General features: G+C 44.3%; 1 protein-coding gene across 1 annotated transcript in view; it reads right to left on the bottom strand.

Annotated features, from left to right (window-relative positions):
• The window catches only part of Eef1aknmt (eEF1A lysine and N-terminal methyltransferase), a 16,472-nt gene extending 11,655 nt beyond the window's left edge, over positions 1-4,817 (bottom strand). The window contains exons 1-3 of the mRNA XM_031387237.1: positions 4,421-4,817; positions 2,032-2,791; positions 509-708 (exon numbers count right to left, since the gene is read on the bottom strand). Coding sequence (XP_031243097.1) covers positions 509-708; positions 2,032-2,791; positions 4,421-4,573 — 1,113 coding nt within the window. The 5' untranslated portion in view covers positions 4,574-4,817. The remainder of the gene's footprint in view (positions 1-508; positions 709-2,031; positions 2,792-4,420) is intronic.
• Positions 4,818-18,110: the final 13,293 nt, after the last annotated feature.

The raw sequence follows: 18,110 nt of genomic DNA on the forward strand, positions 1-18,110 counted from the left end.
CCCCCCCCTCATTCCCCCCAACCTCAACACCTCGAGTGGCTCATCTTTCTCTTTCTGCCTGGGACATTCACTCTCCAAGTTCAGTGACTCTCTAGACTATGGTCAGATTCTAGTCCTAATTTTCTTCTTTAACTTTTTATAATTTAATTTATTATTATTTAATGCACACTGGTGTACTGCTGGCATATGTCTGTGTGAGGGTGTTGGGTCCCCTGGAACTAGAGTTATAAACAGTTGTGAGCTGCCATGTGGGCACTGGGAATTGAACCAGGGTCCTCTGAAAAGCAGCCAGAGCTCATAACCAAAGAGCCATCTCTCTTATCTCTCAATTAATTATGTTAGCATACAAAGCAATGGGCTTCATCATGGCCTCTTTATGCATCTGTTATTACACACTGTTCTCATTTGTTCCCCTCCCTGGTCCTAGCCTTTTAAAGGCTCCTCCTGCCTTCCTGGTTACCAGTGGGACTCCAGAAACCAGCAAAAACTGCTTTCAGAGATCTGGTACCTGCTGCTGGGGAGGGATCCCAGGTGGGGCCAACTCCATGACTCTGGTTGACAGCTCCGCTTGAATGCTTTCCATGCCAGCATACTGCTGGCCTCGGTGAAGAGCCACTGTGACCAACCTCCTGAAGCCCGCACTGGCTGCCAGCTGCTTCCGGCCCTCCTCCATGCCAAAGAGCCATTCAGTCTCGCGACCCTGGGGTACTGGAATAGACAAAATTGGTCACGGGGAGTGCTGGTGAAACGTTCGGGGCCCACAATCGATATGTCCACACGGCAGGATCAGTCACGGCTCAGGACCAGCTCCTTTCCTGTGACCCACTGAGAGGTTAGCAATTCCCAAAGCGAAGCAGCTCAAACACACAGCAGGACTGAGGGTGATACAAGTGTGGGTATGTCTGAAGGGAAGAGAGACGGGCAAAGGACACACGCGACAGTGCTGTGTTTCCACGTAGGCCTCACACCAAGCTGTTTACGAATACAAATGACAGAATCCTCACAGTGACCTAAGATGAGCACGGCATTCTTTCCATCGTTGAAAATGAGGAAGGGGAAGCAGAGAACTTAAACAACTTGTCGAAGTTCATACTGCTAGTGCGTGCAAAGCTCAACTCTCTCCGGACGGTCTGGCCCATGGCCATGCTCCTACCCGTTCCACTGTTCACTGAGGTGGGGCAGTAAGGATTAGGAAATACTTGGAAAAGTGGCTCAGCTCTCAAGAAACCAGGTTTCGAACATAAGCACACCTTGCATTCACCTAGAACGTTCACATTTTCTTCACTCCTCCAACTCTTCTCACCCCGCCATCCCTCTGGTACCTTCGCTTCTTTACACGGTAACAGTTGGCATTCAGACAGCACTTACCACATGGCCAGCGTCATTTCTAAGAGAGTTTACACCTCCCGGCTACACAAGAGAGTCGTAATTCCATTTCATTTACAGGGAAAATGAGGCACACAAGAAAACAGTCACCTTTGCTGTGTCAAATCACCAGGAAGTACCTGAAGCTGGGACTGGATCCCAAAAGTCTGCTGCAGAGCTCCATCCTGCCTGCTACCTCGTACTGCCTCCTTAAGTCTGCAGAGTGGCTTTCCTTCTGGAGTCCAACAGTATACATGCTAGCTAGAACTCAGCTAAGATATCTCAGCTGGCACAAGCCAGCCCAGCCTTGCCTCCATCAATCCAATTCACCGAGGAACTAATCTTGCTATGCAATGTGTAATGGGTCTACATTGACACTTACCATCCTCTGCCTACAACCTCCACTCTCAAACTTCACTGAGCCTTTAGAATGGACTATAAGAACAAGTTCAAGTCTAAGATGGGTCCTGGAGAGCTATTACTCCCTCTTCATTAGAACTTGGCTAATCTAACCTTAACATAAAAACAGGCACGATAGACCCAATCACCAATCCCCAAGCCCAGCCCCAGCAAGCCAACCCTTCAAGGGGGGCAAGGGGGTGGAGCAAGCCCCAGCCCCTGTAAGACAGCCCTTCCAGGGAGAGAGGCAGAGCAATACCAACTCACTGATGAAAATGGCAAAATGATTGTCCCTCGAAGGTTTCACAGCGGGGTTGTCCACCACGTGGAGGGTGTAGCGTGGCTCCCCCGTGTCCCCACTGCACAAGTCCAGGGACACACTCCCCAGCCCGGCTCTGCGGCGCAGCTGACTACACAGCCAAGCATACTGCTGCCGCTCCCTCACAGCCTCTGCCAGCCGATCGGCACTCTCCAGCCGTACAGGCTTGCCCTGCTCCTGAGTACACAGCTCAAAGATCTGAAGAGCAGAGTCGGGGACCGGCCTGAACTTGGTCATGACGAAGGCAAAGACAGGCAGGGAGAACCGAGGTTCTGCTTCAGACACCTGGTCCTGGCTGTTGGCCACTTGGTGTACCCTCACCATCCACCCCTCCCGAGAGAAGTGACCCACTGCTTTCTTCAGGATGTGAGCCTGAGCCAGGGAGATGCAGAGGTAGCGACCGCCCACCTGCAGGACACGGCCAACCTCAGCCAGCATCCTGTCCACCTGACGCAGGGTCTTCTCCTCCTCATCTGTCAGGACAGCGTCCAGCGTGCCCTTGTCCAACACCACCTGGAATGTGGCATCAGGAAACTCCATCCGGGTCATGTCCATCTTCAAGAAACTCATGTGGGGCCGTCTGCTGGCATTGCGCTCTTTCATTTGCTTGATGACAACCTCGCTGATGTCAATGTTCACGATATCCTGATAGCCCACGTCATAGAGTTGTTCACTGAGCTCTGAGTTGCCACATCCGACCACAAGCACCTGGAGGAGAAACACATGGACAAAATGAAAGTGAGCAAGGCAAAGAAATCCACTTCGGGTACCTCAAAGACTAAAGACTAGTAGACTTTGGCTATTTCATAGTCTCCAAAAACAGAGATACTATTCTGAGGAGAAAGAAGCACTCCAGTTAACTCTAGGCACCATCTTGAAACTAGCAATGCAGGTGTGCACAATCCACAGCCCAGTATAGCCATGCCTGGCGTCCAAAACAAAACTGTAAATGTTCTTAAAATATTGGTTTTTTTTGGGGGGGGTGGGGGGTGGGGGGTAGGTTCTGTGTTACTGGACTGCATGGCTCTCAGCAATGAGCCTAGTAGGTGACAACCTCTTCTGATAATGTCAAAAGCTAGACGCACCTGGGAGGAATTCACTAATTCACTAATCCTCCAAACAGTAGTTTTGCCACAGTAAAGGCGATGTGAGAACAGGCTGTGTGATGTGTGCTATTCAAAACTTGCGTGCAGCTTGGGAAATGGTTCCGTAGGTTAGGGAAACTACTGCTCTTACAAAGGACCCAAGTTCAATTCTCCGGACCCCCGCAGCACAGCTCGCACTTGCCTATAACGCCATTTCCAGGGAATCTGGTGGCCTCTTCTGGCCTCCAAAACCTCCTGTACTCACATGATGCACATAAACCCAGGCAGGTGAACACACATCTACATAATAAAATAAGGGAGTCTTTGTTTTGAAGTTTGTAGCAAGTTGCAAAATCCAAAACCCCAGTTGCAATCTCGGTTTGTTTGTTTTTTACCGTTAAAAATGTAGGCTGACTGACAGAACTGTTTCCAACCACTCACACTACCTATTTCCACAGACAACAAACCACAGTTTGGGAGGATTCGGAACCTGCTCCCATCCCAGATTCCATCTCATGCTATTTAGCTACTTTTCTGAAGCCAAACTTAAAATACAAATTGTTGTCTCTCTTTGTGGCACATTCTCCCACTCATCTTTCAAAAATTCTGTTGTCACCATCTCTAGAGGGAAAAACATAGTTCCGTGAGAAGTGGTAATCTGGAGCCAGACAGACCTGCTTTTAAATCTCCATTTGACCACCTACTACATGTGTGACCTCCAACAGCCACCTGAAAAAAATATGTGCACAACTACCTGCCTGAATTTGTTGCGAGTAAAAGGTCTGCACATACTTTATGACTTCTTCCCTATCCCCATTACAACTCCTCCACACCTACTAATTTGGAATTTAACTTGTAACTTTTTGCTTTCAGAGTGTGTGCGATTTATGCCTTCCTGCTCCTGTAGCTTGAGGGCCGGGCACAATGCCTGACATTGCATGAGCACTCAGCTGTGACTTAATAAATATATACATACACCAATAAAGCCCTACGACGCTGCCTATTCCACACCTGTGCACAGTGACACAACAACCTTTCAGTCTACTGACCAAGTCACCATTCCAAAACGGGCTAAGGATGAACTTTTAACTGAAAAATCTTTAAAAGGCTATCTTTAAGGTTGTCATTTAGCCAAAATGCTGGGCGGAATCCTAACATTATGGATCCGAGTGGGGGCCCCCACGCCTGCCTGTCTCCTAAATTTAGGAGTGCTATCTTCAGAGTCAGGGGGCCGCCTGGCCGCACGCCTTACCTTTTCCTTGGGCTTGATGTATTTGTGCAGCACCTCGCACAGCTCCAGATAGGTTCCATACCACTCGAAAGCTTTCTTTCCTCGCTGCTGGAAGAACTTCTCCCAGTAGTCAGCAGAGCCAAACTCCTTGGAGCTTTTAGGTAAGAGATTCATGTTCCCACCGTGAGCAGACTGTTCCTGGTGACAGATCACCCCGGGAAGCACCGGGAGGCAGCGGCGGGAATCTTATCCACTACAGACACCATAGATTCGTTCTGCACTCAAAACCCAACCGAACGGACCACTGAGCTTGCCACGCGCCGCCCCTTTTTTAGCACCCTCAGTCCGCGCCCCACGTGCAGCAGCCACACACTCGGACAGCTACACTCAGAACCCAGAAACCCTATCCGGGTAAGAAGTCTGGTGATTGGTCAGGCGCCCAAACCAAGCCAGCAGCTCATTGGTCACTGCGTCTCATTCCTGGCACTTCATTGGCTGGGACTCGCCTCTCCGACTTGATCCTAGGCGCCGCGCGCACTACCCAAGCCGGCGGGGGTGGGCGGGACTTCCTGCCGGACTTCGGGCGGAAGAGGCTGGCTTCCGGGAGCCGACCGGGGAGGGGTGAGCGGGGGGGGGGGGGGGGGGGGGGGGGGGGGGGGGGGGGGGGAGGCTGCGCGCGCAACCTCTGTGAGTCGCGCTCTATCCCCCAGCTGAGGGTGCGCGGGCCGTGGGAGCTGATCTGCGCAGGAGCAGGAGTCTCATATAGAAATCTCTCTTGTTGAAGAAAATGTGAGCTCATCTCTCCCCGGACTTACTTTACCACCGTTCTTGGTCAATTCCGGGGAAAATGACTTTTTCTGCTCCAAAATACAGGGCTCTGCTATCAATACAATAACAACGGTGAATTTCAGGAGGAAAGACTCAACCGATAATTAAGAGACACCTCCTTTTCCCCCTTCCCTCGCCCCTCAAAACACAGTAACCATTATGAAGATGCTCATTTTATCATTGGCTTCCTTAAACTGTCATTCTGATGTCAGTTGTAAATACATATTTTATGTGTCTGATGAACAGTACCATCCTTTTAAGTGATCGTTTTATCAAGGAAGTTCCTAGTGAAGGAATTGTTTTGGAAAGACGATGAAGGAAACAGCTCTCGCGATAAAGGAATAAGAGGTGGAGCCAAATATGAGTGACCATAGCCCAGGAACACAGATTTGGATTCCTCAAATACCACGTTCCCGTGAGGTACCAATTGCATGGACTTTTTATAGTAACAACACAGAAAGGAGTAAAATGGTACACTTGCAAATACATTTGGTTCGTATATTGTAAGATGATTGCAACCAAGCAGGAAAAACTAGAGGTCTATTCATACTTTCCAAAGGTCTTACCTAAGGATCACAAAAGATGTTGCCAAGTACACAGGAGAGCACTAAATAACTACTAAAGGGCCTAAAGATGTCCTAGGATAATTTGGCTCTGGAATTGCAACCTTTCAACCTCTTCACATCGTTGAAGTTGCAGTCAATGAGCCTTTGAGGACGCAGCTCCTTTCCAGAGATTCTTTTTCACAGCCTACACACACAGTGCTAGCACAGACATTGAACAATTAGAGTAGACATAAGTTTTAAAGTCATCTTCAAACATTTCAGAATCATCTATTGAACTTGTTTTTATTGAAAAAAAAATATGATATAATCTGGTCATGTTTTCTCCTCTCCCAACTTGTCCCAGCTCTTCCCCACCTCCTCAACCCTGTGACCTTTCTCTCTAAATAAAACACACAGTATTTTTTTTTTTTTAAGATTTATTTATTTGTGCCAGGTGTGGGATCCCACACCTTTAATACCAGCACTTGGGAATCAGAAGCAAGTGGATCTCTGAGTTTGAGGCCAGTCTGGTCTACAAAGAAAGTCCAGGACAGCCAGGGCTTATTACAGAGAAAAGCCCTGTGTCAATAATAATAATAATAATAATAATAATAATAATAATAATAATAATAATAATAATTTGTATTATTAATAATTATTAATAATTGATAATGAGTTGTTATTATTTACAGTGCTCTACCTGCATGTATGCCTACATTCCAGAAGAGGGCACCAGATATTATAGATGGTTATGAGCTACCATGTGGTTGCTGGCATTTGAACACTCACAGGACCTCTGGAAGAGCACACAGTGCTCTTAACCTCTGAACCATTTCTCCAGCCCAAAACACACAGAATTTTAAAAATAAATAAATGAAGAAAAAAACACACAGAGAAACAACTCATCAATACACAAGATTAAAAACCATAATATACAGACAAAAGACCATTAAGGTTAACATGTCCAGACAAAGCAATATGAGACTAAAAGTCTACAAAAATACCCTTGAGTTTGTTTTGTGTTAGCAATCTATTGCTGGGCATGGGACATAACCTTAAGTGTGGTTAATAAATCAAAAGTGGCGCATGTCTTTAATCCCAGCACTTGGGAGGCAGAGCCAGGCAGATTTCTGAGTTCAAGGCCAGCCTGGTCTACAGAGTAAGTTCCAGGACAGCCAGGGCTACACACAGAAACCCTGTCTCAAAAAAAAAAAAAAAAAAAAAATTAACTTTTCATTTGCAAGCTGCTATTAATTACAAGTAATTTCTTGGTTAGGTATTGATGTCAGTGCCCACTCTGCCCTTCAGGGCCAGGCTCCCCCATGGCTAGGGCCTGTACAGGCTCTGTGCATGCTGCCACAGTCTCTAGGAGGTCATTCACATGTGCATCAGTTGTATTATGTCTGAAAGACACTGTTTCCTTAGAGTCATCCATTCCCTCTGCCCTTAGATTCTGTCTGTCTTCTTTTCTACATAGCTCCCTGACTACAGAGGAGAAGGGTTTGATGAAGTCATTCTATTTAGGACTCAGTGTCTGTGTTAGTTATAATTTTCTTACTATGAAGAGACACCATGACCATGACAACACCTATAAAGAAAAATATTTAATTGGGGCTGACTTACAGTTTAGAGGTTTAGTCCATTATCATCATGGCAGTATATAGGCAGACAGGGTGCTAGAGAGGTAGCTGAGAGTTCTAAATCTTGATCTGAAGGACACTGTGTACCACACTGGGCATGGCTAGGATATATGAGACCTCAAAGCCCACCTATACAGTGACACACTTCCTCCAACAAGATCACACCTCCTAATAGTTCACTCCTCTTGGACTAAGAATTGCTCCAAGTGCACATGAGTCTATGGGGGCCATTCCTATTCAAACCACCTCACTATTCAAAATCTCTGTCTCTACATTGTCTATGTGTGGGTCTCTGTGTTAGTTCCCATCTACTGTAAGAGGAAGCTTCTCTGGTGATGGCTGAGTAAAGTCCTGGTCTAAGGTTATAGCAGAATGTCTGTAGGAGTCATTTTATTGCTATTTCAGCAGAACAATTTGTATTTAGCTCTCATTTAGGTCCATGACCTATCCAGTCTAAGGTTCATTGCCACTGGCATTATCAGGCATGGGCTTCCTCTCATGGAGTGGGCCTTAAATCGAATCACAGAATGGTTGGTTTCTTCTACCTTTGTGCACTAGCATCCCTTGCAAGCAGGTCACTGTTGATTGACTGGGGTTGTAGCTGGGTTGATGGTTACCTTTCTCCTCTAGAAGTGTACAAAGTGCCTTCCAGTACCATGAACACTAGTCTGTTGGGGTGAAGGCTCCCTATAGGACTTCTTCAAACAGTAGATTGATGAGGTAGTTAGGGTTTTACTGCTCTGACCAGACACCATGACCACTGCAAGTCTTATAAAGAACAATGATTAATTAGGGCTGGCTTACAGGTTCAGAGGTTCAGTCCATTATCATCAAAGTGGGCACATGGCAGCATCCAGACAGGCATGTTGCAGGCAGAGCTGAGAGTTCTGCATCTATATCCAAAGGCTACTAGCAGAATACTGGCTTCCAGGCAAATAGGATAAGGGTCTTAAAGCCCCCATCTACAGTGACACACCTACTCCAACAGGGCCACACCTAATAGTGCCAACCATTGGGTCGAGCATATACAAACCATCACAGATGAGTTGCCCTACCCCCAGGCCCTAGCAAAGTTTTGATGTTTTAGTTCAGTGGTGAGACCCAGCGGTCTGTTTCTAACAAGTTGCCAGGTTGATATTACCCCTGAGCTACTGTCAGATCCTTGCAGGCATGCCCTTTGTGGTCATATTGCTCCAAGACCACACTTTGAAAACCATTTGTTTAAAATGTAACTGAGTCATGAGTAAAAATGGATATGATGTAAGACAGGATAGAAAGGCAGGATAAATTAAGGGGACATAAGAAGGAAAAGAAGCTCCTCCCCTCAGAATGTAGTACTGTTTCTCACTAGCTGAAAGTCAACACAAAACAACAAGAACAACAACCTTAACACAGCTGATAAGTCCAGAATTACCTACAGAGATTGTGCTAGTCTTCCTAAAAATATATCAAACAAATATTTAAAAATAAATGCCAAACAACAATGTGACAAACAACAAGCTGCTTACACAGGGCCTGGATGCTTAAACCCTTGGGTTTAACCATTTCTGCACTCCTCTCTCTAAGCTCAAACAATATACCATATAAAACTACTTTGACAATTTCATTTATTTAAAAAAATTAAGATGAGGAAAATAAACAAACTAGCTCATATTTCTGTACAGGAATCTGGAGAGGGTGGGTTGTTGAGAAAGGCAGGGTACAGGGTTTTGTTTTGTTTTGTTTTTTAATTTTTTTGTTTGTTTTTTGAGACAGGGTTTCTGTGTGTAGCCCTGGCTGTCCTGGAACTCACTCTGTAGACCAGGCTGGCCTAGAACTCAGAAATCCGCCTGTCTCTGCCTCCCAAGTGCTGGGATTAAAGGCGTGCGCCACCACTGCTCGGCCAGGTTTTTTTTATCTTATTTTTTTTTCTTTTTTCTTTTCTTTTTTTCAGAGGGGAAACCAGGAAAGGGGATATCATGTGACATGTAAAATAAAGAAATATCTAATTAAAAAAAAGGATGTCTGGATATATAATTTGCATGTTATTCTTACTCAATTATAATATACACTTGAAGTCTTGCTGACAATATTCAAAACTACTTGCTTGTTAAGGCAATTAACTGAGAAATAAGAAGTAATAAATTAATGTGCTTCTGATGGTCTAGAGAGGGGTGGGTAAAGGATGGAAGAGCATGTAGCAGGCAGAGTAAATTGCCCTAAAGGTGGCAACATCCTCATGCTCCAGGATCTGCAAAGCAGTTACTTGGCACAGAGGAGTTAAGGTGGTAGTCACAATTAAGCTTGCTAATCTGTTGATATTAAAATCAGATTAGCCTAGATTATCCATGTGGGTCCAGTGTAATAACTAGGGTCCCTTTAAAGCAAAAGAGCAAGAATACAGTGCTGATAGCATGACAGGACCTGGTCCGTTGTGTCTGGCTTTGAACACAGAAGATTCCATTAGCCAAGGAAAAGGGGTAGCCTATAGAAGCTGGGAAGAGAACCTAAGACCATCTCCTCCCCCACAGAGCAGGTAGAAGGAGTACAGGCGTTGCTGACATGTTTTTTTGTGGTCTAGAGAAATGTATATCAGATTTTTGACATTTGCAGCTGAAAGATAATACATTTCCATTGTCCGCAGCACTAAATTTTTTGGTCATTCATTGCAGAGGCAATGAAAAACCAATACCGAGCATAAACATGAGAGGGAGAAATTTGTATGCCTGTGGCAAATGTTTACAGCGGGAGGAAAGCAGCAGCAGGTCAAACTAGAAACTGAGTTTAAAAGCAAGCTTTAAAGCCAGGCAGTGGTGGCGCACACCTTTGATTCCAGCACTTGGGAGGCAGAGGCAGGCAGATTTCTGTGTTGGAGGCCAGTCTGGTCTACAGAGGGAATTCCAGGACAGCCAGGGTTATACAGAGAAACCCTGTCTTGAAAAACCTAAAAAAAAAAAAAAAGCAAGCTTTAGGAGTCTTCTGCTTCAGAAGAAAGGTTGAGCTTCCTTTAGCTCAAACCTATCAGGCTGCAAGATGCTAACTAACAAAGAAACAGGATCTTTAAAATTGGGAAGAAATGATCTGAGAAATGTGCTTTGGAAGATTTACTGCTGCCTGTGCCCTGGACTACTGGCAGCCTGACCCTACAGCCCCTGGGGGTTGGAGGTGAGGTGGCTTGCAGTCAACGGACCCAGGCTCTGGAAGCAGATATGAGATGTTTGCAGCAAGCTCATCTAAGCACTGCAGCAAGCTCCTTCAATACCCTCCATCCACGCCCCATTGGTTCCAAGAAAGCATCTCTTCTAGACAGCAATTCCTGATTGGCTGGCATTGTCTATACCAGCAATCCTTGGTATCTCAGGCAGTCTTCAATTAGGTCCTTCTGTAGGAGATGCCTTTGTGGCTGCATGGTCCCCCGGGTTTACATAGAGGTGGCCACCACTGTTTCTCCTACAACTTACTAGAAGGGAATAAAAGACTAAGGGACTCAAAATGGTACCCAATTGACACCTGGATAAGTGAAGGACTCTTCTGTAGAAAGGAAGCACCAGGAGAACTAGAAAATCATTTGTTGAACTGTTCCTTGAAAGGAGCTAAAAGATTTCCCCCGTGCTATTGAATCCCAGAGCCAGAGAGGCAAAAGCTGGACCTCACATGCCCATCTCAGCTGATGCCCTCCCATAGTAAATTGCAACCAGTGCTGGGCACTGACTGGCCCAAGGTTTGAAAACATCCCACAAGTGGGATACAAAACTGGATAAAGACAATTCTCCATGGTGGACAGGGAGTGGCTCATGTAATAGGGAAACTATTTCAGGCTGGTCATCTTCACAGATGGACCTGTTTTCTACCCTGGAGCTAAATAAATGGTCTCCTGTGTCTTGCAATGATGGAAGGCGGGCATAACAACCCAGAGTGATTTCATACCCTTTTATTAGGTGGGTGTCAACACTTTCTTGAGGATATTGTTGACATGAGAAGTAATTCTCGAGCTAATGCTGGATTCCTCACAGTAATTCTGTGTCCTATCTGAATAGCTCTTGTAGTTTGCCAAGAGTTTTTCTTATACAATGGTTTGGAATCATGAGGGAGATTCTGAGCTGCTTAATTCATGTCTATATTAGCAGAACTGACCCTTCTAGCTGGAAGAGCATGTCAGTTTTGTTAAGACTAATTAGCATTAACCTAGGAGATGGGGTCACACACCGGCAACCATACACACGTAATTGATAATACACTCCAATTGCTTGAAAATAAATGAAGGAAATTATACTTGGATCTGATTGAATTCAGTCATAGGTATTCCATTCACCTCCCAGAATTCTCCTTGTTCCGTTGTTTCTTCTGTAACTGAATCTGTTGCTGTACAATTTTCCTCATACATTATGGATTGCTAAACCATTCCCATTCATTTTGATGGGGAAGTTAAGCCTATAGGAGACAGACAGGTCATTTGCCATTAGGCCTGGAGCAGTAACTTTAGGAAAGTCAGGAAGGTGGGGAGAGGAAGGGGTGGCCCAGGGTCAGCGATCTGCGGCTGGTGTGTGGGACCATACATGAAAGGCTCACAAGTCTTTTTTTGGCTCATGTGCAGCCTGGATGTTGGGGAAGATTGTAAGGGCAGACTGTGACAATCTTTTCTCCACGATTTTATTGGAAACCAGTTCGGTAAAAAAATACCCTGAAAAAACAACTTATTTTTCTCCATAACTGTAGCACTCACTCAGCACTCTGAGCCATGAGCATCTCAAGTGTCTCGTCTTAGCGAATGATCACTGTCCTCAGCCCATAGCAAAATACTTTCCACGACCAAAGGGGCGATTTTAAAATAGAAGTCAATAAATAAAATTCATTGAAATGCTCCACCCATCATATTCATCTTAAATGTCTGACCCAGCATCCTCAAAGACACAAACCCAAAATTTCCTCTAGTCCAGTGTAATTCTTCTCTAAAACGGAAACTCTTCTTGCCGTGGGGTGGCTGGGGTACAAGGAAACTCTTTCCCTAAGAAGAATCTCAAATTATGGTGCCAAGGCTTTTTATTGTCGCTAAGGATCCTCATCTCCGAATAGTTCAAAGGAGATGAATAGTTGGTTAGCTGTTGGCTGGCTGGTTGGGTCTTTGGTTTGGTTTTCTTTGTTGTTTATTGCTTTGTTTTTTTAACAAGGTTTCTCTCTGCCGACCTGACTGGCCTAGAGCTCACTATGTAGCCCACACTGGCTTCAAACACACATCAATCCTCCTGCCCCGGCCTCAGGAGTGCTAGGATTATAGGCATGAGCCACCAGCCCTGACTTGAATAGTGTCTTTATCTTCATCTTTCTGACATATGGTAGAAAAAACCATATTTAAAAAAATGGGGGCTGGAGAGATGGCTCGGTGGTTAAGAGCACTGACTGTTCTTCTGAAGGTCTTGAGTTCAAATCCCAGCGACCACATAGTGGCTCACAACCATCTGTAATGAGATCTGATGCCCTCTTCTGGTGTGTCTAAAGACAGCTACAATGTACTTACAGAGAATAATAAATAAATCTTTAAAAAAAAATAAAATAAAAAAATAAAAACTGGCATTTTAAGAATTGAAATATACTCCATATAACGTAAACTCTATCAATAATAAAAATATAGACATCCCTTACCTTACTCCTATCCATTCCCCTAAATCCTCTGTCCCCATAGATTTAAATACTCTGTACATGTCATAAACATATAATCATAAGACTTCCTGGTGCAGGTGATGCGGGCTTGCAATTCAAAGCTTGATCTCCTGGCTTCCTGGTGCCACCATGCCTGCCACTTGTGTGTCTATCCTGACATGATAGACGTTCATGCTCTGAAACAGGGCTGGTGATACCTGTGATGACTGTAGCGTGTCTGCCCAGTATGCACAAGGCTCAAAGTTCAGTCTTCAGTACCACAAAAACCAGTACACAGGAAGGATTTGAGGAAAAAGGAGAACCAACACTGATCCTGGATGTCTAAGATCATGCATACATCCTTAGTATGTAATGGAGTTGCAGATCAAAGTGACATTTTCTAGTACAAAGGATGACCTCATGTACCTTGATTAGCACTGTTCAAAATGATGGCTAAAGTTGCAAAGTCATTAAATCCCCCAGCTTTCACTGCATATATAGGATGATAATATGTGGTGTCTTGTGTTTAGCTTCTTTCACTTAGCTTATTTCCAAGGCTCATGTTTTAGGTAGCATGTATTAGCATTCCATTTTATTTTTTATGGCTGAATGAGATGGATATTAATTCTTTCACTTTGGACAATTATGAATAATGCTGCTGTGAACATTAACACACGATATTCGCATGAAAATGTGTTTTTTTAAATTAAAAATATATGTCTAAGAGTAAGATTGCTAGATCATGTGTTCATGATTATTTCAAAGGATAAATCAGATGGGCTTGGTCCAGAGAAGCAAGTTAGGGCATGAAATTTTTCTCAAGGCATTTTTATGATCTGTTCCATTGGCAGTACATATTACATAAAGAAATTCCTAAGACTCTACTACAATGAATACCAAATGAGAAATAAAGAGAGGGGTACAGGTTGAGTGTGGCAAAAAGGCCAATTGTAAATTCAACACTTAGTATCCTCCAAAAGACAGGACAGACTTAAAACTACATAGAACAAATGGTGGAGGTTCACAGAGTTAATAGCTTAGAGGAAAAGAAGATTAAAATGTGAAGAGGTGGTGGGGAGTGGCAGTGCACTTGGGCAGAGGCAGGCAGGTCTCTGTAAGTCTGAGGCCTGGTCTGCATAAACAGTTCCAAGACAGGCTGGGATACGTAGAGATGTTATCTCAACAACAACAAAGCAAGAAGAGAAAATAGAACTAGTAAAACAAATGAATTATCTCTCTGAAAAGCTGCAAAACTGCTAATGTTATTTGGTATTCCATATGGAATGTGTTGGCTTTTTTTTTAAAGTATAAATCTGATCATGATGCTCTCCAGTTGCTAAATTTTTGAAATGCTTTAAAGTGCCTTCATGACCCCATCTCATATCCTGCTATGATCATTGTTAACCATGTCTCAATCAACTGGCCTGCCCCCTCTTTCCTCATAAATATCAAAATCCTGAGTGTTGACAAGCTGAGAAGCTAGTTGTAAAAGAATGATGTTGTCTTCCTATCTTAACCACAAACTAAACTTAACTCAAAATGAAGAAAGGATCAAAACCTACAAAGCACAGGAGGAAGGTGTTACCTCCCCACTTCAGCTCAGCCTTCGGACTCTGGTGGGTTTCTGCTTGAGGCTGTTACCTGCGGAGCCAAGACAAAGCCCTCTGCAGACTGTCAGACCGGCTCTGTAGAAAGCTGCCAGGGAAGTTCACGCTGAGATAGACAACGCCCACGCCCACTGCCTGAAGACATCCGCAGACCTCAGAGCTGCTGGTGAGCTGCTGGTAATCCTAGCTCCTGACTCTTTCCGCAGTGTTTATGTTATGCAAATATCATTGTAACCTAGAGATTCACTTTTGGTTTCTCATGTACATATAAAAATGCTGACACACACACACACACACACACACACACACACACCCGAAGTAAAATGCGAAGCTTTGATTGGGATGCAACTTGGCTTTGTGTTTTCTCTTGTTTCTCGAACCCTATATTCAGGTCCTTTACTCCTTCGCTCAAGAGAACCCAAGTTCATGAAACTGCGGGACAGTTTCATACACAGCATTGGATTTGGCAGGGAGTTCTTAGATAGAACTCCAAAAGCAAAAGTAAACAAGTGGGACTAAACCAAACTCTAATCTCCTGTACATGACAGTAATCATTCAACAAAAGTTAACAGACAACCTACAGGACAAGATACAATGCTTATAAATCATAAGTAACTAGGGTTACTATCTAGAACATATGAACAACTCATATACTTCAACATCAATGGGCTATTATAAAAATAGACAAAGGACTTGGGTGTATATAATGCTACATATTGCTATTGTAAGGGAATATAAACCAAACCTAGAAAACCACACCTGTAACCTGTGCTGAGAAGGAAGACTTCAAGAATCAGGCCAGCCTGGACTGGACAGGACGATCCTACCTTAAGAGAAAATGAACCATTACATACTACAGGATGAGCACAGGAAAACAAAACAGCTTTCCGAATGCTACCTCGGATGTGGAGATATTGAAACCCATCTGCACTGTTAGTGGGAATACAAAAATGGTCCTGTCTGTAAAAGAACAGCAGTCGTGGAAGATCCCGCCATGTATATCCAGGTGGAAAACTCAAAGGGTTATATAGTTCCACTGGATAAACAGCTGGCTGCTGATGGAAGAGGACTTCAGACTGTCCAAATAAACAATAATTTTGTCAAACTGGCTGAAGTGCTAAACATAGCTGAACGGAAGGCTCGAGAAACGGTGGAAATGCGAGCCCAAGTAGAGAGAAAGATGGCTCAAAAAGAAAAGGAGAAACACAAAGAGAAACTTAGAGAAATGGCTCAGAAAGACAGAGAAAGGAGAGCTGGGATCAAGACCGATGTGGAGAAAGAGGATGGAGAGGCCCGTGGAAGAGATGAAATACACCGTGACAGGCAAAAAGAGAGGCAGCATGACCGGAACCTTTCCAGGGCAGCTCCTGATAAGAGGTGAGAAGTACAGAGAAATGAGAGTCGAGATATCAGTGAAGTCATTGCTCTTGGTGTGTCCAACCCTCGAACTTCCAATGAAATCCAGTATGACAAAAGGCTCTTTGAAGTAATAAAGTGAAAAACAGAGTTCTGGGAGTATAGAAATAAAGTTTCACAGTAAAATAAGGGGGAGCTCTCGTAAGTAGTAAGCAGCAGCTTCAGACACTGTGAAGCCGTGTTCCAGAGATAGCCAAGGATATGTTGTAAAAACAGAGTTCTGGTGGTCAGAATATTGAATCAGAATGACCAGGCTAAGACCAGCCAAAACAAAAATAACTGATGGTCACAATGACGTTAAGGTCCATGAAAACAAGATTAGCAATTCTTGGAAGAACTCCCAACCCCTCCCTGTGGTGAATTTCGAAAAAGACCACAAACTGTCACCCTGACCTTGCTACCAACAATTCCCCTACCACCTAGTTACTCAGCCCCTTCCCAGAGACTTTTCAAGGCCAGGTACAGAGCTGGATAGGGAAGTTGGCTAAGCCAAGAACAGCCCCCTAAGCAAGCCCACCAATGCCTGATGAGATCTTTTGCTCTGTGTTCCACCAACCAGAGTAAGCCAGCTAGCCCTGTTGTAGAAATCTGCCCTCTGTAAAGTATAAAAGATGTGTGTTTTCTGAATTTGGGGTTGTCTCACCTTGCATGGCTGAGCAAACCCACATGCACTATCCATGCATGTTGGATCAATAAACCTCATGTTATTACAATGATCTATCGTCAATCTGTGTTCTCTGGGTTGAGCCAAGATTACAGCATCTTCAACTAACCCAAGGGTATGAACAGTAGATTTGCAGGTAGAGAAGATGAAATTTACATTTTATGTTTATGATCAGGTCTGAAAAGGTAGGAAAGCTATGTCTCAGAGTATCTACAGGCCCAGTCAAAATCTGGACAAGGACATGTATAGTGATGACCTCAAAACCAGGATAAAGAACAACAGATTTGTTCCTGCTAAGGCTGAAAGACCCCCATAGCTGGGGAGACCCTCACTCAAGTCTCAGGATGACGTGACCACCCAATAACTCACGAGAGACCGATCTTGCTGCAATCACATGAGGTTTATTGGGGATACAGGTACCAGGGTCGATCTTGTGACCTTGCCGGCCAGAGGAGTTCGACCACGAGCATGAGGAGTAAGGGGTATTTAAAGGGAAAAAAAACACAAACTAGGGGGGGTGAAAGGGTTACCAAGGAAACATAACAAGAGAATAATGGAAAATTCCAAAGGAACCCACTAACTAGCTGAGTCAGGTCACAAGGAAGTCATCCTGCACACTCATTGTCTAGAGGAATGTAGTTTGGTCAATGCTATCTTCTTAATGGCTGACCGCTATCCTGTTCCTGGAACTGACCAGTCTACCTTCCTGGCTCGTTACAGAGACTTCCTATGCCTTTAAGTAAAGGTTATACATTAATGCATTTCCATTAACATGCTTTTTCCAAATTTCTAAATTCGGTCTTTCAGGCGTTTTCTGGTTCAGACCACAGACAGAGAGGCCGAGAAGGACCAGTTCAGTTTGAGGAAGATCCTTTTGGTTTGGCAAGAAACAGAGGAAGGAGTAGAGGGGCTTCTTAAAACTAAAATCTGACATACAGCAGAGGACTGCCTGGTTTGGCCTCAGAACAGATGTATCTAACCCTTGAGAAACTTGAGACCCCAGGGAGTGGGGACATCCTCTTTAATGAAGCAGGAGGAAGAAGAATGGAATGAGGAACTGTCAGAGTAGGTACCTGGAGGGAGATAAAGACTGGACTGTAAAAAACAGACAAAAGATTTAAACAAAAAAAAAAAGGGTTCTGTCAGGGAAGTTTCTCAAAAATTTAAAAAAACCGTTATTGTGTGATCCAGCAAGCTCACCCCAAAGTCTATATTCAAAAGAGAGAAAAACAAAAGGAAAACAGAAGTATGAAAAGTCTTTTAAAAACATACGTATTACGTGTGTGTGTGTCTGCTTCTCTGTATGTGTGCTATGTGTGTGTATGCCACATGTGGGAGAGTTTCCAGAGCCGACGGTGTCAGATTTCCTGACTTACAGGTAGTTGTGATCTGCCC

The sequence above is a fragment of the Mastomys coucha genome, unplaced genomic scaffold (assembly GCF_008632895.1).
Source record: "Mastomys coucha isolate ucsf_1 unplaced genomic scaffold, UCSF_Mcou_1 pScaffold1, whole genome shotgun sequence".
Lineage (NCBI taxonomy): Eukaryota > Metazoa > Chordata > Mammalia > Rodentia > Muridae > Mastomys > Mastomys coucha.